At 40.9% G+C, this 27,107-nt stretch overlaps 1 protein-coding gene across 1 annotated transcript; it reads left to right on the top strand.

Annotated features, from left to right (window-relative positions):
• Positions 1-473: 473 nt before the first annotated feature.
• Positions 474-26,686, top strand: SLC18B1 (solute carrier family 18 member B1). The gene is made up of 14 exons (XM_065889134.1): positions 474-516; positions 1,704-1,843; positions 9,060-9,155; positions 9,472-9,545; positions 10,268-10,415; positions 12,334-12,490; positions 16,444-16,580; positions 19,698-19,799; positions 21,111-21,202; positions 23,609-23,704; positions 25,403-25,477; positions 26,154-26,247; positions 26,344-26,396; positions 26,620-26,686. The coding sequence occupies exons 1-14, from the start codon at positions 474-476 to the stop codon at positions 26,684-26,686; spliced, it is 1,374 nt and encodes a 457-aa protein (XP_065745206.1).
• The last annotated feature ends 421 nt before the right edge of the window (positions 26,687-27,107 follow it).

Here is a 27,107-nt window from a genome sequence, read left to right on the forward strand (position 1 = left end):
ACCTAATTTTCTAATTCACATTTGTGTTTTTAAGTTTAGGTGTTCCCTATCTTTTCTGTGTCTACCTAGCTTCCTTTCTTACTCTTAGTATTCCTAAATTTTACTCATTTTAAAGTAGGGGGTTCAACTATATGAAATATAGACTCATCCTTTTTTTTTTTTTTTTTTCCCTCTCATACAGAGAGAAAAAGTACAGCACATCCTAAGTGGTGGACGTAAACAGCCTACGCCTTAAAAAAAAAAAGTCCTTGCTCCGCCCTCCGCCCGCCCCCGCCCCGCCCTCGCCCCGCCTCCCGGAGCTCCTCCCTATCCTCTAGGGCCGCGTGGAACTCCCGGGGGCGCTACCCGTAGGGAATCCGGGATGCCTGGGCCCGGATGAGCAATCGCCGCCCGCCTTTCAGCTCGTTCAAGGTCGAGTCCGAGGGTGCGGGCTTGGACCCGGGAGCTGCGGCGCAGGAGTCCGCGCACTGCCCATGGACTCGGCGGGGGACCCCGAAGGCCCACGCCCCCCAGGAGGTTACAGAGAGCAGCGAGGCCGGATGTACCTCTGTGGCTTGGGTCGTGTCTCTTTAACAGCAATTGAATTAGCTTTAGCGTGGTTTGTTTGCGAGAGATTCGAAAAGGAGGGGCCTGGCAGTGGGGCTCGGGTCAGCGTGTTTTTTCTCTCTGGAAAGGGTTAAAATTTGCGCCCTGGGGTGGCGCGGATGTGGCCTCTAATGACTTTCTCTCTGTAGCTCTACTTTTAAGTACTATGTGTTTAAGAATGCATTCAAATAAGTGTGCCTGTTAGACAAACGAAAACGAGCCCCACTGTTGTCCCTCTCGCCCCTTTAACTTTCTCTCAGTTCCCTTCCTCATCCACTACCAAAATTTTTACACAGATTCTTAAGACTTTCTCCTGTTGCACAGATTTCTTTTTCTAGACAGCAATAGCAACCTCTGAAAAAATAGAGCAATTCAAATATACTTTTCTTACTTAAATTTCTTTTATCTCAAAACCATTTAATTTAAAAATAGCAAATAGATTTACTGGATGTTTGGAACTGAGTAAATGACCTCGTGTCTTTAAATTAAATGGAAATTTAGCCCTGGGAATAAGTATTAAATTAATTGATGCAGAAGACCTGTAATTATTGTAAAACACTGATTTACAGATTTATGGCACTTGTCTTTCCAGGAGCTGCCATTGTAAGTATTAATTCTCCAGTTGAATGATTTAGCTTATTTTCTCCTACTTAAACTTCACTTGACTTCAACAGTACCCTCTTAATAAACCGCTAACATGACATGCTTAAAATGTGATTGAGTCCATGTAGCATATGAAGCTAGTAACCTGAGAAAGCACACTATACTTCAGAGAACAGTACTCTGGAGAGCACCCTGTGGCCTCATTCTTCTTGAAGGAATCTATTAAAGGTGAAAGAAATAGACCTTATGGTGAACGCAAAACAAAGCAGATGGTTTGATAAATTGTGCGCTGAAATCCTAATAGGGATTAGTATGTAAATGAAAGTGATATATTTTGAAAATTGCAGTGATATACAGGGATTGTGTTACATTTGATCAAATGTGCTGTATTCAAAATAGCCCTTAGCTCACCAAATGTTATCCTGAGTGCACTTCTGTGCACAGAAGTGACGTTTCTGTACTTTGATCAGTAGCCCCAATTACATGTCTGTAATTGCAGCATGTTTGCCTTCAAGGTGATGGCCCTCCAGGAGGTGCAAGGGAGACATCCAGGCAGCTTTCAAGAGAACAGATTTTTGTACTGATATCAGCAGCTTCCATTAACTTAGGTTCCATGATGTGCTATTCTATCCTTGGACCTTTCTTCCCCAAGGAGGTAAGACATTTTTATATCCTTATGAACTATTAGTGTTTTTAAAAAGCCTTTGAAATATTTCATTTGGGGGATGTAAAAATCTGCATATGGCAAAGATGATGTATAGAACTTCAGCCAACAGAAGACTTCTTAGAGAATATATGATACCAGAAAAAAAAATTCAGTAAAAGTAACATCATCTTGGGAAGTAATTCACCTAAGTATAATTGACCTTCTGAGGATTACTTTGCTTACCATGTAGTTTGATTCATCTGTTTGGTTTCTGCAACTGAAAAAAAAAAAAAAAAAGGAAGTGCACTGAATAACTGAGATTTTAACGTTATTGCAAAAGATCTACGTGAAGACAGTGTTTCCTGGAGTTTGGGTTTATTAATATTTTGGAATTAGAAAGGCATGGTCCACTAAATGCCCTTTTCTGACTTGAATTTCACATGGAATCTAGTGGCAGTGTTTGTGCCAAGGAGGAATTCTGATTAGTATTGATTAGGTCCTTCTAATTATAGTGTTTTATGTGGTGTTAGAGTCTATGGGTAATGGCACAGACTCGAAGGAATAACCCCTAGAGAATCCACCTGGAATCTGGAGGTTGGTGAGGTATAGTATGGAAGGAATGATACTGACTTGGCTGAGTGGAGATAACCTGCCCATGTGTTTTGCTTCATGCTCTTTGCCAAAGCCTCAAGATGCACGGGCCCCTCCCAGTCCTCTGACTTCTTTGATAACATGTGGTCCTTCCTTCTGTGTGCTACAAAAGACGAGAAACATGGCTTCTCTGCTAAAGAAGCAGTACAGCTCTGTAGCCATAAGTGCTTTTTAGTTTTCAGTGTACTTTCCCACACATTATCCCATTTGGTTTCCATAGCAACTCCATAAGATAGGCAGAATGGCCAGAATCTCATAATGTTGCAAATGAAGAAACAGATTCCGAAGTTAAGTGACTGGCCCAGTTCAATTCCGTTTACTGAACGGGAATGGGAGGTTTAACGACTTCCCACCCTAGAGTGTGCTAGGCGTTGGTTGTGTTAGGGCTGGAAAAAAGATGAGGAAAATGTCCCTCTCTCATCTGTCCATTGAGGGTGAAAAAGTATGACAACAAAAAGTTGCAGAGGGGCTTCCCTGGTGGCAGAGTGGTTGAGAGTCCGCCTGCCGATGCAGGGGACACAGGTTCGTGCCCTGGTCCGGGAGGATCCACATGCCGCAGAGCGGCTGGGCCGGTGAGCCATGACCACTGAGCCTGCACGTCCGGAGCCTGTGCTCCGCAACGGGAGAGGCCACAACAGTGAGAGGCCCGCGTACTGCAAAAAAATAAAAAAGTTGCAGAGTATTTGGATCTCCTTGAAGAGGATGTCCAAAATGTTAGGAGACTCTAGGGAAGGGAATGGTTAATTTTGCCACGGGAGAGGCTGGCTGGTGTGGAAGGGAAGGAGAGAAGGAGTAATACTGAAAGGGGCTTGGCCGAATAACCCTAAGGTGAGTCAAAGAGGTGTTCTAGGTTAGAAACACGCAGGGGATAGTCACGAGATTAGCAAAGTAAATAGCGTGTTCTTAGGGAAGCACAGACGAAGGTGGGGCTTGGGCCTGGGGTTCAGTGAGGTCCAATGGGAGCAGAGGATCTGAGAAGGCAGGTTGGTGCTCGAATGCAAGAGTCCTTCCACGCAGGGCAAAGATGTAGTCAGTAAGAAGTCATCAGAGGTGCTTGGGCAAGACAGAGTAAGTAGACTGAGTAGATATCGGTTTTGGAAAAAAATAGTGATGGATGGAGCCTGTAGAATTACGGTGGAGAAGAACGGGAGTAAGTGGGCCATCAAGTTAGAAGGGTATCCCGGTTCAGCTGGAACTCAGCAAGGGCACCTAGTGTTAGATTCCTCCTAGTGGAGTACAGACAAACGAAAAGGAAGCTGTTACTGTGTGCCTTTTTTGTTTTTTCTTTCTCTTGAAGTTTTTGATTCAGTTTTTGGCGTCCAAGAGGCAGGGGAGAGAGCGTTCTAACTTTAATAGGTGTAGATTTGAAGAGTGGGCTCTTCTTTTTAATTTTTAATAACAGCCTTAGGGTTGACAAACACACTGTCAAAACTTGCTCTTTCTCCTTCGTATTCTGTTAACCTTCCTATTAGCTAGAGCTAACTAGGTCAAGGGAGAGCAAGGCCCTTCTTCTTTTTTTTTTTTTCTTTTTTTTTTGTGGTACGCGGGCCTCTCACTGTTGCGGCCTCTCCCGTTGCGGAGCACAGGCTCTGGACGCGCAGGCTCAGCGGCCATGGCTCACGGGCCCAGCCACTCCGCGGCATGTGGGATCTTCCCGGACCGGGGCACGAACCCGCGTCCCCTGCATCGGCAGGCGGACTCTCAACCACTGCGCCACCAGGGAAGCCCAAGGCCCTTCTTAACTTCTGACACAGGATTCTTATTTCTACTCAGCCTTTTTCTGGCCCCCTCCTTCTTTGGCAGAGGATTAGAAGTGAACTAGAAATTGCTTTTAATAGCTGTTCTTGCTGTCCTAATGTGAAGCAGGATCCGCATGCCAAAAGTGGTATTCAGTTACTGCTGTGGTATGTGATTCTAGGACATCCTAAGTCACCATCCTGCTTCCACAGAGAATGTGGGAACCCGTGCAAGATGGAAGCTGACATGACTGCTGGGACCATGACACAAGTAACTTTTGCAAGTCTGTGTTCTCATCTGTAAAATGGGGCCAGCTAAAAATACATCCCTTATTTAATTGTTTAGAAACCATATAGAACAGCATGGCTCATAGTGAGGGTTCAATAAATGTTAGTTGCTGTGACTATTATATATTTTCTGCCAGACTCTAGAATTAAATACCTTTCAGAGCTATTAAGCAAAGAACATGGATGTGACTTGACCAATGAATGTTCTTTCTACATCTTAATTCACCCCTTTGTTGATACCTTCCCTTCAAGGTACCTGTTTTATGTTACTAGGGCTGCTGTAACAAAGTACCACAGACTGGGGACAACAGAAATTTATGGTCTCACAGCTCTGGTGGCTAGAAGTCCAAAATCAAGGTGTCATTGGCAAGGCTGGTTCCTTCTGAGGGCCGTGAGGGGAAGATCTGTCCCAGACCTTTCTCTCTGGCTTGTAGATGGCCAACTTCTCCGTGTGTCCTTTCATACCATCTTCCCTCTACGCGTGTCTCTGTGAAGAAATTTCCCCTTTTTACAGAGATACGAGTAATATTGGATTAGACTCCACCCTTAACGACCTCATTTCAACTGATTACCCCTGCAAAAACTATATCTCCAAATAAAGTTACGTTCTGAGGTACTGAGAGTTAGGACATCAACATAAGAAGTTTGAGAGACACAATGAACCCCATAACACCACCTGACCTTTGTGTAGTAGAAATGTGGACTCTGTGTTCCTGTCTACACACAGTGTAACCTTTTGCTAGGATACCAATGAAGGCATCGTTCATAGTGAGATCTCTCTTTTCTCCACACCATTATCTCATGTGATGATTAGTAATGGAAGGGGAATGGCTAATCCTGAGTCTCGTAGAATTATGGGCTGAAATCCTGCCCAAGCAGTTTCTACAATGCTCTGGGTTCAACTTCTCCACTGTCTCCCACCACCAGGCACTTAGGGACCACACTTCAGAGGTAGGGGGTGCTTCCTAGAGTGAGGGGACCTTTCCTGCCTATAGTTTAGCCATGAAAAGTAGAGTTCACCTATCTGATTTCCTCTGGTATGCTGCTTTGAGAACTGTAGGGTTTATTTAGAGACATAATAACATAAGAAGAACATTTTCTTTAAAAGACAAGGTTTGAATGATGATCATAACTTCGTATGGGAAGCAATAAAGTAAATTTTTATCTTAAAATTGTAGTTAGGGAGAAAAGGTAAAGAAATAGAATTATGGCTGTTGTCGAGGACGGATTTTAAAGGGAGTGTGTGTATGCATTTCTGTACTCAGAGTAAAGTGATTTGTGGAAGAGCTGAAGCTCTGGCAGAAGGATGAATCTAAGTCGGATCTTCTGACCATAGCTATTCACTGCTGGCTCCTGGGTACCACGCGTGATGCATAGAAGGTGCTCGGTAAATGATTCCTGACTGCCTGAGAGGACAGATGTGTGTTTCAGGCTTAGTGCTTCATGGTATGCCAAGTTGCCAATCTTATCTTTAAGAAATTAAACTCATATTTTAACCCCTTACATGGTTATAGCTAGAACCTGATCTAAGGATCTACCATAGTTCCAGGGTTTTAAAAAGGTTTTCAAACCTTTTGTCTATTCATTTGTACATCACAACTAATCGTAGCATTTGAAGTTCAAAAGAAGTAGATTTAGAATAAATACTATATCATTTGTAGCAAATTTAGGAGCTCACTGATAGAATAGGCTACAAATATTAATAGGGATCATTGATGGGCAATAAACTACTCCAAATGTTTCAGGAGAACAGAGAGAATGTCGGGAGCTGGGGGAGCTTCTTTCATCTGTGTTATTGATGTCAGGAAAGGAAACTTCATCTTCTCTGAACTGTCGGGTAGCTGAGAGTGGGTGTCAGAAACAGAGAACCACACTGAACAGTCCTTGGGATGACTCATGTGCCAGCTTAAGGAGCTTCCTGTTCTTGAGTTTTTTGACCAGCAAAGTGATTTTTTAATTGATTTGCATTCAAACCTTCCTCCTGTGTGTTTCTCCTTTTTTAAAATTTAATTTTATTTATTATAAGCAGGTTCTTATTAGTTATCTATTTTATACATATTAGTGTATATATGTCAATCCCAATCTCACAGTTCATGCCCCCATCCACTTTCCCCCCTTGGTGTCCATACGTTTGTTCTCTACATCTGTGTCTCTATTTCTGCCTTGGAAACTGGTTCATCTGTACCATTTTTCTAGATTCCACATACATGCATTAATATACGATATTTGTTTTTCTCTTTCTGGCTTACTTCTCTCTGTATGACAGTCTCTAGGTCCATCCACATCTCTACAAATGAGCTGATTTCATCCCATTTTATGGCTTTATATATTCATCTGTCAGTGGGCATTTAGGTTGCTTTCATGACCTGGCTATTGTAAATACTGCTGCAACGAACATTGGGGTGCATGTGTGTTTTTGAACTATTGTTTTTTCTGGGTATATGCCCAGTAGTGGGATTGCTGGATCATATGGTAATTCTGTTTTTAGTTAAGGAACCTCCATACTGTTCTCCATAGTGGCTGAATCAATTTACATTTCCACCAACAGTGCAAGAGGGTTCCCTTTTCTCCACACCCTCTCCAGGATTTGTTGTTTGTAGATTTTCTGATGATGCCCATTCTAACTGGTGTGAGGTGATACCTCATTGTAGTTTTGATTTGCATTTCTCTAATAATTAGTGATGTTGAGCAGCTTTTCATGTGCCTCTTGGCCATCTGTATGTCTTCTTTGGAGAAATGTCTATTTAGGTCTTCTGCCCATTTTTTTTTTTAAGAAGATGTTGGGGGTAGGAGTTTATTAATTTATTTATTTTGGCTGTGTTGGGTCTTCGTTTCTATGTGAGGGCTTTCTCTAGTTGTGGCAAGCGGGGGCCACTCTTCATCGCGGTGCGCGGGCCTCTCACTATCGCGGCCTCTCTTGTTGCGGAGCACAGGCTCCAGACGCACGGGCTCAGTAGTTGTGGCTTACGGGCCCAATTGCTCCATGGCATGTGGGATCCTCCCAGACCAGGGCTCGAACCCGTGTCCCCTGCATTAGCAGGCAGATTCTCAACCACTGCGCCACCAGGGAAGCCCCAAGGTACTTCATATAAATGGAATCATGTAGCATTTGTTCTTCTATGACTGGCTTACTCCGCTTAGCATAATTTCCTCAAGGTTCATCCATGTTGTTGCAAATGCCAAAATTTCCTTCTTTTTGAGGCTGAATAATATTCCATTTTATGTGTATACCACATTTTCTTTATCCATTCATCAATCAATGGACATTTGTGTTGTTTCTATATCATCTTGGTTATTTCAAATAATACTGCAGTGAACATGGGGGGTGCAAATATATCTGAGACCCTGCTTTCAATTCTTCTGGATATATACTCAGAAGAGGGATTGCTGAATTATATGGTAGTTCTATTTTTAATGTTTTCAGGATCCTCCATATTGTTTTCCATAGTGGCTGCACTATTCTGCATTCCCACCAACAGTGTATAAGGTTCCAATTTCTCCACATCTTCATCAACACTTGTTATCTTTTGTCTTTTTGCCATCCTAACTGGTGCGAGATGATATCTCATTATGATTTTAATCTGCATTTCCCTGACACTTAGCGATTTTGAGCAGCTTTTCATATATCTGGTGGCCATTTGTATCTCTTTTATAGAAATGTCTGTTCACGTTCTTTGCTCATTTTTAAATCAGGTTCTTTGTGGTGGTTTTTTGGACTATTGAGTTGTAGGAGATTCTTACATATTTTGGATATTAACCCCTTATATAGAGGTGGTTTACAAATACTTTCTTCCATTCTGTAGGTTGCCTTTTCAGTCTGTTGATTGTTTCCTTTGCTGTGAAGATTTTTAGTTTGATGTAGTTCCATTTGTCTGATTTGTTTTGTTGCCTAAGATTTTGGTGTCAAATCCAAGAAATCATTGCCAAGATCAATGCCAAGAAGCCCTCACCCCCTGTTTTCTTCCAGAAGTGTAACAGTTTCAGATTATATGTTTAAGTCTAATTTGTTTTGAGATTATTTTGTGAGTGGTGTAAGATAGGGGTCCAATTTCATTCTTTTGCATGTGGGTATCCAGTTTTCCCAACACCATTTGTCGAAGAGAATATCTCTTCCCCATCGTGTGTCCTTGGCACACTTGTGGAAGATCAATTGACCATATTTATGTGGGTTTATTTCTGAGCTTTCTATTTTGTTCCATTGTTCTATATGTCTGTCTTTATGCCAGTAACATACTGTTTTAATTACTGTACCTTTGTAACTTATTTTTGAAATCAAAAAGTGTGATTCCTCCAGCTTTGTTCTTTTTTCTCTCAAGATCGTAAAGCTAACAATTTTTTATAGGCTTGGTGAGTGAATTACTTTCATGTCAGAGACTAGGTTTAATAGTTTCCTTTCCTTCCTCACCCTGTTTATTTTAAAATAATAATCTTTGAAATTACTCTACAGATAAAGGTTACAAGAAGATGATGCTCTGATCTAATAGCTCCATTTTTCTATATTGGTGCTAATTTGCCTTTCAAACTTTGTTTTCTTTTCTGTTTCTTTAAAGGCTGAAAAGAAAGGAGCCAGCAATACAGTTATTGGTATGATCTTTGGATGTTATGCTTTGTTTAACTTGCTGGCATCTTTGGTATTTGGAAAATATGTAAGTAATTTTTTAAAATTGTGTAATGAGTTATTCTAATTTACTGGTCTAGAACTTCCACTGATACAGAAATAACCACCATTATATTTTATGAATCGTGCTTCAGTTGACAGTCCCATTCTTAAAGTTGATTGATTTTTAACTTCTTCCATGTTTGTAAGCAACGCATGTTGTCATTCCATTAAAGACTTATAATGTTTTGTTAACTGTACATATCTTCCCCAAATCTTTTGTTTCCTGATACAGTGGATTTGTTTATGTCACTATAGACTTGTAGCAGTCATCAATTTACACTTTTCTTTGACATTTATTATAGCTTGTACATATTGGAGCAAAATTTATGTTTGTAGCAGGAATGTTTGTCTCAGGAGGAGTTACAGTTCTCTTTGGGTAAGTCATGTTCTGATATATTTGGGAGCTTGAACAGATTTCATAATTTATCTTCAGTTTAAAATGTTAATGGTTTATGTAAATCAGTCAATACCATGTGACTAATGTTGAAGGGAGTTGAATGATACAGTGAATGGAATGAATGACATTGATCTTAAGAAAAGAGTCCTCTAGGGGATCACCATTAAGCCGGCTGCTGAATCTGTTCTTTAGGACTCCTGTGATCGTGAGAGACAGAAACTTAACTCCCTTTTCTGAGTCACAAAAACTTTTTGGCTTAAGCAGAAAGGTGAATTTCTTACCTAAAGAATCAGCTGAAGAACATAAGGATACAAATGTTAAGATAATGTCATCAGAAATCTTTCTCAGGTTCCTGGTTTATGCTTTCCTCTTCCTGTGTTTTTTTTTATGTTTAGGGGGAGACCTAAAACTAAGAAGGCTTTCTACATATGTTCTTATCAGAGTGACTCTACATTTTTCAAAAGGCCTATTTAGTATTATTATTTAGGGCATCAAATATATCAGTAAAAAAGCGCAATGAGGCTGTCATTATGACTCAGATTCCTCCTACTAAAAATATAACAAAGAAACTCTTAAAAAATTTGTATTCTAAAGAGATTTATTTTAATAACTGTGGTTGAGGTACTATTGTTTTCAGTGAGTACAGTTAAAAAGAATCAAAATCAATTTGGCACTTGAGAGTCATCTTATTCTTTTTTTAGTGTATTGGACCAAGTTCCAGAAGGACCCGTGTTTATTGCTATGTGTTTTCTAGTGAGAATAATCGACGCAATCAGTTTTGCTGCAGCAATAACCGCGTCTTCTTCTATCCTTGCAAAGGCTTTTCCAAATAACGTGGCCACAGTAATGGTAGGTATTTTATACACTTTTCCTATTTTCCTTTTAGTGTAGGCTAAAATATTTATTTGGCCTTTCAAGTTAAACCTAGGGCGCATTCTTCTAGACCTGCCTTTTTTCTACTTTCTGTTTGTGTTACCTTTTACCCCAATTTCTGCCTGTAGCAGCAGGCTGTCAATAAATATACCCTTAGTCTACTTAGGTGCTCTTCCTGGGCTTAGAAGCCCCTGAATGGGCAAAACCAAATGTTCTTTTTACCCCTTAAAAAATAAAAAACCCTCTCTAATAGTATTTTGTTGTCTCTCTATAGCCTAGATTGTAGCTAGGCCGCCTGAAGCAGATTTATACTAGAGTCCTTCCTCCACTTTTCCCAGGTTCACGGAAAGGACCTTAGAGATCATTCTGAAGTCCATAAATGCTTCTGTGCAGTCAGTCTGAGGAGCGCCCTCTCATTTTACCAAAAAAATCCAGAGCCTGGTAGCATCGTATTGGCGTACATTCTCATATATTGCTTCCGCGCCTCGACACCAGGTATTAGTGACATACCAGGTTCCTGTCCTAGCTCTTGGCTGCTGTCTCCCTGATCCCAACTAGCCTTTCCCATAGCTCACTCCTCTGGACCCAGACATCCCCGAAGGACTCCTGGTTTGCATCGCAGAGCAGGCACCACCCTCAGAGACCTCAGGGTCTAATCAGCTCAGTACCAAGGATTCTCCCATTTACCCATATTAATACTACAGTCTGAAAGTTTTGATACTCAGGTAAACTGTTTGCTGTATAAATATAAATCTTCACACTTTTATTAAATATATGTACACATATATTTATACACCCATGTAAGTATATATATATATATGTATGTATATATATCTGTATAGATTCACTTTAGGTTCTGTAGTCATTTGCCATGCAATGGTGGCCACTGTAACAGGTGTACTGTTTACATTTCTCAAGAAGGGTTCAGAAGGATGCTAATCCATTGACATGCTCTGTAAGACAAGGTTTTGTGGCAAAACATGTTTGGAGTGTGCCTTTGCTGTCCTGCAACTTAGAGATGGCCAGTTCACATTAGAGCTAGTTGTATTTCATTTTATGTGTCAACAGTCTATTTACAACATTTTCCCATAGGATTGTGTTTTTTCTTTTTTCTAAATTTTTTTTTAATATGTTTATTTATTTATTTGGCTGCATTGGGTCTTCGTTGCTGCACGCAGGCTTTCTCTAGTTGCGGCGAGCAATAGCTACTGCTTGTTGTGGTACACGGGCTTCTCATTGCAGTGGCTTCTCTTGTTGTGGAGCATGGGCTCTAGGTGCGTGGGCTTCAGTAGTTGTGGCATGCGGGCTCAGTAGTTGTGGCTCGTGGGCTCAGTAGTTGTGGCGTATGGGCTTACTTGCTCCACGGCATGTGGGATCTTCCCGGACCAGGGATCCAATCCGTGTCCCCAGCATTGGCAGGCAGATTCTTAACCACTGCACCACCAGGGAAGTTCCTCCCATAGGATTGTTGATTTTTCTCATTGATTAGTAGTTGCTCTTATGATGCATTTAGGAAATTAGTCCTTTGTCAATATTTTTTCCCCATCCTTCATTTGTCTTTTGATTTTTTTTTTGCCATTCATAGTCTTTCATATTTTCATGTAATCAGATTTATCAGTCTTTTCTTTTGTGTCTTCTAAGTTTTTATGTCATAATTAGAAAATTTACCTCACCATAAGGATTAGAAAACAAAAAACTCTCATTTTTAATTTTTCTAGTACTTATATGATTTTAATATGTATGTTTAAATTTTTGGTCCATCTTGGGTGTGTGTGTGGTATGTGTATAAATTGTAAAGTGGATAGAATTTTTTTCAGATCCTGCCCATTAAATCTTTGTTCATTTTTCAAACAAAATATATTAACTCAATTTTCTTTTGTTTTCCCATTTGTAGGGAAGTCTTGAGACTTTTTCTGGACTGGGTCTAGTACTAGGGCCTCCTTTGGGTGGCTTCTTGTATCAATCCTTTGGCTATGAGGTGCCTTTCATTCTTCTGGGATGCATAGTTCTGCTGATGGTTCCCCTCAACATGTGTATTTTACCTAATTATGGTAAGGCCTTATATATTACTCACTTTAAGAACCTTAAATTTAAGTATTTTTATGCTTTTGTAGGAAACCAATATCTCCTCCCTCTTGCCTTTCCCTCCCACCCTCCCTATCCCACCCCTCCAGGTGGTCACAAAGCACCGAGCTGATCTCCCTGTGCTATGCGGCTGCTTCCCACTAGCTATCTATTTTACGTTTGGTAGTGTATATATGTCAGTGCCACTCTTTCACTTTGTCCCATCCCAGCTTCCCCTTCCCCATACCCTGTGTCCTCAAGTCCATTCTCTACGTCTGCATCTTTATTCTTGTCCTGCTCCTAGGTTCATCAGAACCATTTTTTTTTTTTTAGATTCCATATATATGTGTTAGCATACAGTATTTGTTTTTCTCTTTCTGACTCACTTCACTCTGTATGACAGACTCTAGGTTCATCCACCTCACTACAAAAGACCCAATTTCGTTCCTTTTTATGGCCGAGTAATATTCCATTGTATATATGTACCACATCTTCTTTATCCATTCATCTGTCTATGGACACTTAGGTTGCTTCCATGACCTGGATATTGTAAATAGTGCTGCCATGAACATTGCGGTACATGACTCATTTTGAATTATGGTTTTCTCAGGGTATATGCCCAGGAATGGGATTGCTGGGTCATATGGTAATTCTGTTTTTAGTTTTTTAAGGAGCCTCCATACTGTTCTCCATAGTGGCTGTATCAATTTACATTCCCATAAGTAGTGCAAGAGGGTTCCCTTTTCTCCACACCCTCTCCAGCATTTGTTGTTTGTAGATTTTCTGATGATGCCTATTCTGACCGGTGTGAGGTAGTTCCTCATTGTGGTTTTGATTTGCATTTCTCTAATGATTAGTGATGTTGAGCATTCTTTCATGTGTTTGTTGGCAATCTGTATATCTTCTTTGGAGAAATGTCTATTTAGATCGTTTGCGCATTTAAAATGGTTTGGCAAACTTTCTGTTTATCTAAAGAAGGATCTTCTCTTTAGATTGAATGGAAAAATCTGGTATTTTTTTTAAATCTCAAAAATTGATAATGTTAAGGGTATAAATATTGATTTAGGGGTTCCCATTGAGTACCTTTAAATATTAATGTTTTAGGAAAGCTTATAGATAGAAGCTAGAAAATTAAATTTTCTTTTATTTTGATGATATTGGCAGAATTTTGTTCTATAAGTTCCACCTCACTCATTTAACTGCTTCTAGACCAATGAACAATGTAGCTTTAGGTTTGGGTGTCTAAGAGTCAACTTCGGTCCCTCCCTCTCTCTCATCCTTTATATCTGCTCACCAAGTCACCTCTTCCATACTGCACTAAAGAAATATTTTTAAAACACAGTCAAGTACATGACAATCCTCTTAATAAAAATCCCTAAATCCATGAAATGAGAGCTTTATCCTGAAAGCCGCTAGGAGCTGTTGTTAGGTGTCAGCAGGGGAGTCACATGAGCTGGACTATCTCCCACTTCTACTCTACCTAACTCCTACTCATCCTTCAAAACTTAATTTGTATGACCTCTTCTGGGAGGTTTTTCTGAACCTTCTCAATCAATGATCTAAATGCTAAGTCACTAGTGCCACAGTGCTCTGCATTTTTCCTGCCCCTTCACACCTGAGGGCCACACCACTTCCTCATCTCTAAGAGCAGTTTCCTGTGACAGGCATTGTCAACCATGGAGTCCTGTCCCTCCAAGAAGAATGTATCAGAATTGGAGGAAGCAGAGAGAATACCTGAGTAGCTTGGAAAAGCTTCCCAGGTGATTTTGTCACGTGCCTCTGGAAGTAGGTATCACCTACTTGGGCTTCATCAACAGCTTAGTTAAACTCATTATGTGTTCATTTTCATGTACGTTCCTGTATGTTCTTATTGCGATAATCCCCTTTCCCACTTTGGATTTAGAGAAAGGGACCATTTATGCCATAATAATTTGTCTTATACCATACATCCATAATACCTTCTATATGCATAATAAATGTAATTGATTACAGTTGATCTTTTATCATTTATATTTTAAAGGTGACTAATAAACATCTGTAATATACAGTCCAAAATCCACACCCAGTGAAGTCTCCCTGCTGGCACTGCCACACTGAGCCACATGGTGGTGCCTACCCCCGTGCTAAGTCAGATCTGTAGTTAAACATCCTAGGCTGGGCTCACAATTGGTTCATCATTGAATATTTGGCTAATAGTTAAGAAACTAACACCACAGTTTAACTTTATCCCTCATATCCTGACAAAGTCCAAGTGTAGTACTTAAAATAGTTGAACCACACTTTATGCTTTTTTGGTACTTTGCTCCCTACTGGATCATTATTCACCAAGAATTTATTGAGTAATGAACTGTGGTGGGTGCTTTTGGAGAAATGAGGATATGTCAGTGCTGATTTGGCCCTCAGAGAGCTTCCTGGCCTGGCTCAGTGTACAGTCTCCTAACTTGTCCCCCTGTCTGCATTTCCCAGGAGACCACAGAGGGGTCTCTTTAAACCACAAATCTGATTCTCAGTCTTTGTTTGCAGTATCTAGTGATTTCCCGGGCTTCTTAGCCTATTTTACAAGTGCTGCATAATCTTATCACTACATCCTTCTCCAATGTGATCTCTCTTCCCTACCCTCCAATTTCCATCCTCCACCTTTGCTTCTGCTCTTTCATTTCCTCAAACAGAATAGTTTTCCCTCACTTCTGAGTCTTGGAATGAGCCATTCCTGGATAATATGCCTGGATTATTCTTTCCTCCTTCTTTGCTTGTTCATCTCAAGCTCATCTTTTAGGCAGCAACTTAGATATTACTACTTTTGGAAATTCTTTCCTAAACAGCTTTCCCTGTTTTTTTAAGGCAACCCTCTCATATGCTCCAATCCATACCCTCCTAGCTCCATCCTAGCTCTCTCCACGCCTTACTGTATCTTCTCTGTGAGGTCAGGGTCTGGGTTTGTCTCCTTTGCCTTTGTCTGCCCAGCATTTTGCATGGTATCTGACTCAGCATAGATTTTGTTCAGTAAATTAGTTGGAAGACAGGAAGGTCATCAAACAGTAGTAAACCATGTAAAATGAAATACAGTTTAAGTGCTAAATTACATGGTATAGATTAGAAGTGCAGTAGGAAACAGAGGTAAAACTTGTGGCTTAATTAGAGTCACAGCCAGACTTTACAGAGTGAATAGAACTTGAAAAATTAGCAGGGGAAAAAGAAGGGAGTTGTAGGATATGATTGGCGGCTTGGAAACAACCATGCCTGGTGCTTGGGATGGTGCAGAAGTTGTGTTGCTGTTGGAATGGCAGGACATGAGGTTGCTGTTCAACTGACCTTTACTGCCAAATGGAATGTACACATGATTCAGTAGCATCTCATTCTTTTTTTTTTTTTTTTTGGCCGTACCACACGGCATGCAGGATCTTAGTTCCCTGACCAGGGATCGAACCCATGCTCCCTGCAGTGGAAGCAGGGAATCCTAACCACTGGACTGCCAGGGAAGTCCCGAGCATCCCTTTCAATCCAGTGTTTTTTTTCACGAGCAGAAAAAAGTTGTTTTGTATTCTTTGATTAACTCAGATTCCTCCTCAGCACACACACATTTTTCCCCGATAAAGCATCTGGCTTTTCCTATGCACCAAATCAAACTTTACATATTCTCTACCCCATCTGGGAAGGTCTCACTGACTTCTAGGTTATGACCCGTAACCAAGACTGCTTCTTCTCCTCACACTCTGATTCCAGTTGATTCTTTTTGAACTAGAGAAATTATTTTTAAGAACACTGAAATGGCCTCTAGGTTTGCATAACTTATATGCAAATTTTAGGCAAACTCAAAAGTGTGTTTATTTTGATTACTGGATAAAGGTGACCTTACCAATTTTACTGTTCAAAATAGATTGAAAGATAAAGTTAAGCAATTTTCATTACTCTAATTTCTTTTTTTATTTTTACCCCACAGAGTCTGATCCAGGGAAACACTCATTCTGGAAACTCATCATTTTACCCAAGGTTGCCTTTATATCCTTCGTCATTACCTCACTCAGCTCAGGTTTTGGCTTCCTTGATCCTACACTGTCCCTCTTTGTTTTGGAGAAGGTGAGTAGCCTGGTGATGCAGACCTCCACATTGTAGCGGGTGGACATAATTGCTTGCTCTTGGGCCCTGCTTGATGGAAAATCCTAGGAGTGGCTTCACGAAGGAGGCAGAATGAGAGCTACTCACCAAGACAGCCTGTACCTTCCCTCTGTGATGTCCCTATAACTAGGGGTCTGATTTGGTGTAAATGAAAGAAACCTTTCATCTGGTCTCCTTTTTCCAAGGCCTTGCTCGAGTCATCATAGGTCTGGCTTGGGCAACATCCTGGCTGCTTAATAAGGATACTTTCCTCTGTTTTGATTCCAGTGAGGCATTTGGGATACTTAGTGGCTCATTTAATGTGAGGTGTCCCTTCTTTTCTAACAGATCCCCTCTGGGTCCATTTACTTTTTAGTCTATTGCATACATATTCAAAAGACTGTGGGCTATATTAATCTGAGATGAGAGAAAGGAACCAAGAATCTCTCTCCATCTTTTTTGTTTTCGGTATGCGGGCCTCTCACCGTTGTGGCCTCTCCCACTGCGGAGCACAGGCTCCGGCCACGCAGGCTCAGCGGCCATGGCTCACGGGCTCAGCTGCTCCGCGGCATGTGGGGTCCTCCTGGACCGGGCCACGAACCCGCGTCCCCTGCATCGGCAGGTGAACTCTCAACCACTGCGCCACCAGGGAAGCCCTCCATCTTTTTAATGCTGAAAATTATATACTGAATTTTAAAGTTTGATGTTATAGCAATTTGTTCTTAGATATTTTTGAAAAAAGATTATTAATAAATAATGCAATAAATTACTAAGTCTGATAGTTAATTATCCTGGAGAATTAATCTGTGTTTATAAAGACAGAAATCTACTAGCTGCAGTCCATACTCACTTTATTTGAGGCCTTAGAATGAAAAAAGCACTGTGACCAGAAACACAACCCCTTCAAGTCAGTAAAGACAGTTTTGGGTATTTCACAGGTAAACTTGGGGACTGTTAATTTAGTGCCGGACCCAAGTTTTGGAAAATAATATAATATCACACTTAAGAAGTGAGCATCTATGAGGTAATGCATAAGAAAAATACTTTGTATTTATGGTGACACATCCCATTCACATTATCAACAACGTGTCTCTTTTTTTAAAATATAAATTTATTTATTTATTTATTTTTGGCTGCATTGGGTTCATTGCTGCACGCGGCTTTCTCTAGTTGCAGAGAGTGGAGGCTACTCTTCATTGCGGTGCGCAGGCTTCTCATTGCGGTGGCTTCTCTTGTTGTGGAGCTCAGGCTCTAGCTGTGTGGGCTTCAGTAGTTGTGGCACATGGGCTCAGTAGTTGTGGCTCGTGGGCTCTAGAGCACAGGCTCAGTAGTTGTGACACACAGGCTTACTTGCTCTGCAATATGTGGGATCTTCCTGGACCAAGGCTTGAACCTGTGTCCCCTGCACTGGCAGGCACTGAACAACCAGGGAAGCCAACAACGTGTTTCTTTAAGTCATTTTTCTGTTCTTTTAAGAAGTGTGTCCAAACAATGAAAAAAAATTTGTAACCAATCTCTCATAAACCCAAGTTGCTCATGTCTAACTTATAAAAAAATCCTTAGAAAGGTACTTTCTGGTTTTTCTATCCCATTTTTGTTCCTGTTGCCCTTCTTCTGCCTTCTTAACAGTTTTTTTGTATTGGCTGTTTGCTGTCCAGTTGCTCAGCCTTTTAGGGAAGGAGGGTTCCATCCTGTCTCCCCCGTTGTAAAATCAGAAGAGGACATTTCTGACTTTTGTATCTTGCAACTGTCTTTAAACGGCTGATTTTTAGCTTGAGTTATGTCATTAAAATTATTCAAACATATACTGATGTATAAGTAGATCTCATAGGCTTAATTAAGGATTAGTTAAGGAAATTAAGGAAAATGAGAGCAACTCAGATAATCAAGAAAGGCATTTATATCATGTTGGTAACAGTAACAGTAGCAGAGTTATGAGGTAGCTTACTACTTTAGAAGCCTTTTAAAATGTGTCATACCATCTAATTCTTTAATTAGAAATTTATATCTCTTTGAGATGGATAGAATAGATATTATTGTCAGGGTTTTTTACACCAGTGCACTTCAGTCTGCGAGCAGTGAGCATACCTGGGATTTTTGTTAGAAATGCACATTCTCAGGCCGCATCCCAGACTTTTTGAATCAGAAATTCAAGGGCTGGCGTCCAAGAACCTCTTATAAGAAGTTCTCCAGACTTCTCTGGTGGCTCAGTGGTTAAGAATCCGCCTGCCAATGCAGGGGACACGGGTTTGAGCCCTGGTCCGGGAAGATCCCACATGCCTCGGAGCAACTAAGCCCACACACCACAACTACTGAGCCTGTGCTCTAGAGCCTACAAGCCACAACTACTGAGACCGTGTGCCACAACTACTGAAGCCCACACACGTAGAGCCTGTGCTCCACAACAAGAGAAGCCACCACAATGAGAAGCCCACGCACCTCAAGGAAGAGTAGCCCCTGCTCGCCGCAACTAGAGAAAGCTCGTGCACAGCAATGAAGACCCGATGCAGCCAAATATAAATAAATTTATTTTTTAAAAAACCCACAAGTTCTCTAGGTAATTTTTTGTGCATACTAATGTTTGCAAAGCACTGATTGACATGTAAAAATGCTATGATTCATAGAAGGATAATTATACTATATTTAATGTCAAATGCTACAAATCAAAAACATCCAGGACTTCTGACCTGTGGTTAGGTTTTTTTCCCCTATAGAGAAAATGTAATCCGTTTATAAGAGTAAGACAGGGCTTCCCTGGTGGCGCAGTGGTTGGGAGTCCACCTGCCGATGCAGGGGACGCGGGTTCATGCCCCGGTCCGGGAGGATCCCACTTGCCGCGGAGCGGCTGGGCCCTTGAGCCATGGCTGCTGAGCCAGCGCGTCCGGGGCCTGTGCTCCGCAACAGGAGAGGCCACAACAGTGAGAGGCCCGCGTACCGCAAAAAAAAAAAAAAGTAAGACAAAAATTAGGAAGGTTGCTGACTGTTAGTAGTAGCCTCATGGCAGAGAGTAAGAGCTGAAGAAATGGTAGAAGGAAAAGATAGATTTTTATTGAAAAATTGACTTAACCATGTAACTTTAACACAGGATTTCTTTTACAGTTTAATTTACCAGCTGGATATGTGGGACTGGTATTCCTGGGTTTGGCACTATCCTACACCATTTCTTCACCACTGGTGGGCCTACTCAGTGATGAAATGCCAGTATGTATGCTTTATCGATATTTAAGAGTTACTTCTGTATGTCTAGACTGGTGATTGTCCAACTGTACTTCCTGAACTCTAGAGGTCCACTGATTAGAATTAAAATATTCAGTTTTTAAAAATTTTTATCTTTATTGAGGTATAGTTGACAAATAAAATTGTAAGATATTTAAAGTATACATCATGGTGATTTGGTATACATACACCCTGAGAAAGGATTCCCTCCACCTCGTGAATTAACATATCCATCACCACAGTTACCTTTTTTTGGGGGGGTGGAGAGCAGTGAGAACATTTAAATTTTAATATATTCAATTTTTTAAGCTGATGGAGAGGTTCCAGTGTGAGGTCTCAGTATGTGCCAACCTGCCATCACCCTGAACAGGTTCACTTTTTAATTGCTTCATCTGGGAAAAGAGGAGGAGTCTTATGCTAAAACTGTTGAAAAACTCTTGGATTAGACTTTCTAAAGGAAAAAGTTCCCTTGATGCAAAAAAGTGGTTTGACCTTAATAAGTAGGGCAGAGCCCCAAAAGTAATTAGGACTTGACCAAGTTGAGAGGATAGAATTTAGTTTTTCTGTGAGAGTGAAAGGATTGGTCGTGTAAATATGCCTCAGTTATCCCATAGCCATCCTGACAGAAAATCCTTTCTAGTCTCCTTTAACTAGGTCTAAACCATTCAGTCCAGATGACTAGTATACAGAGCTAGTACTGTTAGCCAGGTCTCAAGCTTCTATGACTTTAGTGCTTATTTTTGTGTTTCCCCTCTTAATTAGCTATGGGTATATATTTATGAAGACTTATTACATGGAGATTACTTGGTAATCCAGGTGGAAAAAAGCAAGTGTCTTAAACAGCGTTTGTAACTTAGTTTTAAGGCATAACCTTATATAACTGAACAGATACCGTACCCCTATAACTTTTAGCCTGTGTTTGAGTAGTTTATAAGGAAACATTTTATTTGGTACTTTTTAATAATGTGAATTTTCTAGATAGTGCATCTACTTGGTCATTCCTTGTGGTGACTGCTTTTTAAATTGTTATATTTGGAACAGTTTATCATGTGCAAAATCTACAATACAATCCCTTTCCAAGGAATACTTGTCCTTTGCTCAACCCCCGTCTTGGGGTATATTGCACTTGCTTTTGTGTTTACCACCTACCTGTTTTCTCTTACATGTAAAATTTTGTTTTCTCCAATGTATTTGGATTTTTTAATATCATGACTTGTGTTCTTCAATGATTTCTTTATTTTCCTGAACTATGGAAGATCTTTACCTCTAAGAGTTTCTGTGGTCTTTCTTTATCAGCATCTAAGGAAATGGCTTCTCGTTTTTGGAAACTTAATCACCGCAGGGTGCTACATGCTCTTAGGACCTGCCCCATTCTTGCACATTAAGAGGTAATTTTTTTTCTTCTTTTGAATTTGTGGCAAAATAACATTAGGAATTATTTTAAAAATTTTTGGTGTAACACTGATATGCTTAGTATCTTTGAATCTTATTTAAATAATTACCAGATTTAGGACTATATTGAATTGTTTGTTTTACTGACAGTATTACTGGATGCTAGCAGTGGTCTAGGCAAACAGGAATGCGTAAAATCTGAATCAAATGATGAAAATGCTTATTCTCCCTTTGTATTTCAATTGCACATTTGTACCTTATTTTAGTTAATTTTTTAAAAATTTATTATTTATTTTTGGCTGCGTTGGGTCTTTGTTGCTGCACGCGGGCTTTCTCTAGTTGTGGCGAGCATGGGCTACTCTCTGTTGTGGTGTGTGGGCTTCTCCTTGTGGTGGCTTCTCTTGTTGCGGAGCACAGGCTCTAGACGCGCGGGCTTCAGTAGTTGTGGCACACGGGCTCAGTAGTTGTGGCTCGTGGGCTCTAGAGCTCAGGCTCAGTAGTTGTGGCGCACGGGCTTAGTTTCTCCACGTCATGTGGGATCTTCCTGGACCAGGGCTCGAATCCGTGTCCCCTGCATTGGCAGGCGGATTCTTACCCACTGCTCCACCAGGGAAGTCCTGTACTTTATTTTAAAAGTAGCATTTGTTATCTACCTTTAGCTGATAGTTCTTAGAATATACTTTTGTTTTCTCTATTCCTTCTTGCCCCTTGAGGAGGGAACTAAATCATTTTAGTTTCTGTATCATCCTTAGCATATGGTAGCTACTTAATAAAGCTTGTTTATTTTTTATTTTTTTTAAGGAGATGGTGGGGGTAGGAGTTTATTAATTAATTAATTAATTTTTGCTATGTTGGGTCTTCGTTTCTGTGCGAGGGCTTCCTCTAGTTGTGGCAAGCGGGGGCCACTCTTCATCGCGGTTCGCAGGCCTCTCACTATCGCGGCCTCTCTTGTTGCGGAGCACAGGCTCCAGACGCACAGGCTCAGTAGTTGTGGCACACGGGCCTAACTGTTCCACGGCATGTGGGATCCTCCCAGACCGGGGCTCGAACCCGTGTGCCCTGCATTAGCAGGCAGATTCTCAACCACTGCGCCACCAGGGAAGCCCAAGCTTGTTTATTATCATTTATTTTCTAAAATAAAATGAGCTACTTAGACCTTTTTAGGTACGTCTGGGACAGAACATGATATGGATAAAGGAATGATTTCAGAGTCTTTCAGATTTGGGTTTGTATTTGGGCTTTGCCCCTTCCTTGGTATGTGAACTTGAGCAAATAATTTAACTTCCAAGAGCCTCAGTTTTCTTATCCACCAAAAAAGCAATAATAGTACCGTTGAAATAATTTTCTAGGCTCAAGATAGAGTGACTCCAGCCCAGGGTTCCATGTCAGCAAAGCAAAACTTAGAAAACGTTCATGTCCCTGTAAATGTTCCTCTTGACCAGAAAGCAGTCTATCCTGTCACCCAGTCACCCCCAAACGCCAAGCCACCGACTGTGGGCCGCTCACCCCAAACAAGATGGACTGCGTGGCCCCAGACAATCAGATATTACCTGTTGTTCTCTTCCTTGTTTTTTTTTTGTGTGTGTGGTACGCGGGCGTCTCACTGCTGTGGCCTCTCCCGTTGCGGAGCACAGGCTCCAGACGCGTAGGCTCAGCGGCCATGGCTCACGGGCCCAGCCGCTCCGCGGCATGCGGGATCTTCCCGGACCGGGACACGAACCCGTGTCCCCTGCATCGGCAGGCGGACTCTCAACCACTACGCCACCAGGGAAGCCCCTCTTCCTTGTATTTTTTTCCTTATCCTGTAAAAGCTTCCTGCCTTCTATCCCATTTTTCAGTTCTCCAAAATGAGACCATCCACTTCATGAAGTGTTAAATAAAGTTTGTTTGTATCACCTAGATTGTCTTCCTTAATCATTTTTAACAGACGTACATGGCAGTTGCTGCAAGCATTCAGTAGAATGGATATGAAGTAACTGACGTAGGGCCCGACATGGAACACGTAGCAGGTTCCTGTCACTTCCTTTACCATTTTTCTTCTGTGCCATTTTTCAGTCAGTGGAATTTCAAAGCCAAGTGCTTGAAGGAGCAACATTAACGTTGACATTTTAACCAACTTTGAAAGGCTTTTACATGATGATAAGAAGGCAGGTCGACTCTGGGCATGTGACACGTGTGACCAAAGATATTGGGATAGCAGGAGAAATTGATCGTTGGCCCCCCTCAAAAACGTAAGGAGTTAAAAGGTGCTTTCACTGAACAAAATGGGATCAGATGGGGGTAAGGACCAGACTAGTCATGTCATCCGTGAAACGAACTTGTCTCAGATCCTGCCCGCCCTCCTTGGCGTGAAGCTTTGCTGTCTCTTTAAATGTTAATTTTTCTCCCAAACTCTCTTGCAGTCAGCTCTGGTTGTTGGTGCTGATATTAGTCATAAATGGGATCTCTGCTGCAATGAGTTTAATTTCAACTTTCCCAGAGATTCTCAGCTGTGCACAGTAAGTTACTTCCATGGCTTGAAGAACTGTATCGTGATTAGCAATAAACATCACAAGCTTCCTTGAATTTCTCATTTTGTAGGATGTTGGATATTTTTTTACAATACTAAATCTTCATGATTTCATGTCATGCAATATTGTGATATAAATAGTATAAGCAAAACTACAATGATATAAATGATAATATATAGTAATATTAATACAATGATAGGTAAAATGGGTTGTGGATAGAGGCTTGGCTTAGTTTATACCTCGGTATAGGTATACTTCTAAAAAGCCAAAGCATATATATGTATAACTGAAGCACTTTGCCATACAGTAGAAATTAGCACAGTATTGTAAATCAACTATACTTCAATAAATTAAAAAAAAAAAAAAACAAAGCCAAAGCGCAGTGGGAAGCCCTCAGCATCATTTCCCTCTCATAGAGGAGGTCCACACAAGGGCACAGAGTGACCAGGTAAATGGATTCTAGTAGCAATTCCAATGTGTGGGTTTTTCCTCCCTCACACCACCAAGCTGGGTGTCCTGCAATTCAACTAATTCTGACACTATTTACCGGGAGATAACACCAGATCCCACAGGTTAAGGGCGCAGTCCCACAAGAGTGGCCTCTGCTTCAGATGCCAGTTTCAAATGCAGGTTGTTACCTATGTTTCTGACCGACTGGCTGTAAACCGGAGGTTCCAACGACCCGCTCCGTGGGTTCTCTTCATTTGCTAGAGCAGCTCATGGATCTCAGGAAACCAGTTCACTCACTAGCTACTGGCTTACTGCAAAGGATATTACAGGATACAGATCAGCAGCCAGATGACAAGATATATAGGGCGATAAGGTCCCAAGCAGCAGAGCCTCTGTGCTTGTGGAGTTTGTGGCCCAGCACAATGGCACATGGAAGCATTCTGGCTTCCCAAGCTGGAAGCTTTCTGAACTCAGTCCTTCTGGGGTTTTATGGAAGCATCACTGCATATGCATGGCTGATTAAATCATTGGCCATTGGTGGTTGATTCAACCTCCACCCCCTCTCTCTATGGGGGAGGGATGTGTGGGGCTTGAAGTTCCAGCCCTCTAATCATATGTTGGTTCTCCAGGCAACGTGGGTACTAGTCCCAAAGTCATCTCGTTAACATAACAAAAGACTTTTTTTTTATGGCTTTCATCACTTAAGAAATTCCACGGGTTTTAGGAGGTGTGTGCCAGAAATGGGGAAGAAGACCAAATGTATCTTTGTCACTTGGCCATCAGTCTTTTGTTTAATAAGCATAAAGATGAAGAACACAAAGTGAACTTGAGCAGGGAGAACACTGATGGCTCTGCTGTTGTCAGTTCAACAAGCCTCAAAGCAATGAGGAGCTGCCTCTGTATTTTCTAAAGGTTGCCCATCGTTCTCTCTACCTGTTCATCTCATTTGAAGAATTTCTTAGTTAATTATATACTTTAATAAACATTTAATGCAAGTGGGTCGCAATTCTTAATATTGTATCCTATATATGCAGTAGAAGTATTTTTAGAAAACCCTGGAGGAAATATTACTAGAGTAATATCTTCAAATGAGATTAGCTTTTTATTTTAGAAATGGAGTGTTCTTGCTGTTGGGTTTATCCAGATTATCCCTGGTTTATTTTTATACCATACACTATTCTTTTGTTTCACACAGGTTTCCCTTTTAACCACAGACACACTCGTTTCTCTTTGCAGTGAAAATGGATTTGAAGAAGGATTAAGTACCGTGGGACTTGTGTCAGGTCTCTTTGGTGCAATGTGGTCAGTTGGGTGAGTAGCTATTGAATTTCGTTCACACCTGCAAGTTGGAAAATGCTATCCCCATTTTACAGATGAAGAAATTGAGACACTGAGAGGTCAGATGAGTTGCCAGAAGGCACATAATTCACTTAGGGCAGAGCTACAGTTCTAATCCAGCTGTCTGACTTCAAGATCAATGGTTATACCAGCAGTTTTAATACATAATCAAAATGGTCTCATATACTTTGTCTTATTTAAGTGATATTTTAAAGTTCCTTTAACAGGAGCCTGTCTCAGTTTTGAAATGTATTCATTTATTCATTCATTTGTGTATTTATTTTTAACTCTCTACTATACCAGAGGGATAACTGTATGCTGGCCATGTAGCTATCATCAGTAAGTGTGTACTGAGTTGTTTTAAATACAAATATCTAGAAGAGTATAGAGAATAATATAAAGGTTCTTTTGAATGTATGTCATCTTTTAAAAATTTTCAGAAGGAGTTATAATTTTAGGATTGTTTAAAATTTTTAAACATCATCACTATCAGGTAGAATTATTTTCTTACACCTAATGCTCTGTCCAGGAATTGGCTTTTTTCGTTAGTGTTTATAGTTTCAGTATAATGAATTGAAGCAGTCATGCAGCCTATAAGGAGTAACTTTTTTTTTTGCACTATAATCCTCTTTCTTCCTTTCATCGTTAGTGCTTTTGTAGGACCAACGCTGGGAGGATTTCTGTATGAGAAAATTGGTTTTGAATGGGCAGCTGCTCTGCAGGGTCTCTGGGCTCTGACAAGTGTGAGTAATTAGTCTTTTACTTTCATTTTCCTTATGTTTATGGAGAAATGTGACTTGGATAATTGACATTAACCAGTACCTTTCATTGTGTTAAAGGGACTAGTGATGGGCTTGTTTTATCTACTGGAGCATTCAAGGAGAAGAAGGAGGTATGGTCAACTCTTGAGGTTTTTTTCTCCCTTTAAAAGTTGGCTTGTGGGAGTGGAAAAAAGACACCATTTTACATCCATTCTTCCACTCTGGAGATTTCTGGGCACTCTGAGCCTCATCACTTGATAGACACATTTACGGAAATAGTTGGATAGAGATGTAGGTACTGAGTTTTTTAAGGTGAGAAATACTGAGGTTGGCCTCTTCTTTCGTTCAACGTAGATCTAAACTTCAAAATAGCCTCGGCACAGAGGAGGAACGGACTGCTCTCTTGCCTGATGAAACGTAGCCTTACCTTAGGGATGCCTACTGATACGGGGCTGGGAGATGGATGCTCCTGGCCTTGAACTTCATCGCTGGAAGGAGTGTCCTAATTTTTACACACAAAACTCCATGGACTCCACACCAGCATCCTGAAATTGTTAACATAGTTTTGGATGATCCTGTGTTGGGCTGCACTTACTGTTGTCCTGAAGAGCTGGCCTGCTGAACCAGCCGTATTTGAAACCTTAAGTATGCAAAGAGTTGTTGAAAATCAACAAAAGTTTTTGGTTTTGAGTGACCAGATTTGGCCCTGAGGATGTTACTGACTCTAGGTGTCCTGTTTCCTCTGTTTACTTCTTATTCTGAGGGCACTGATTCTGTGACTGTACCCTTTTTATTAACAGGGAAAGAAATGAATTGATTTGAGATGCTTAAAAATAATATAA

The sequence above is a fragment of the Phocoena phocoena genome, chromosome 12, assembly GCF_963924675.1.
Source record: "Phocoena phocoena chromosome 12, mPhoPho1.1, whole genome shotgun sequence".
In the NCBI taxonomy this organism is placed as follows: Eukaryota; Metazoa; Chordata; class Mammalia; order Artiodactyla; family Phocoenidae; genus Phocoena; species Phocoena phocoena.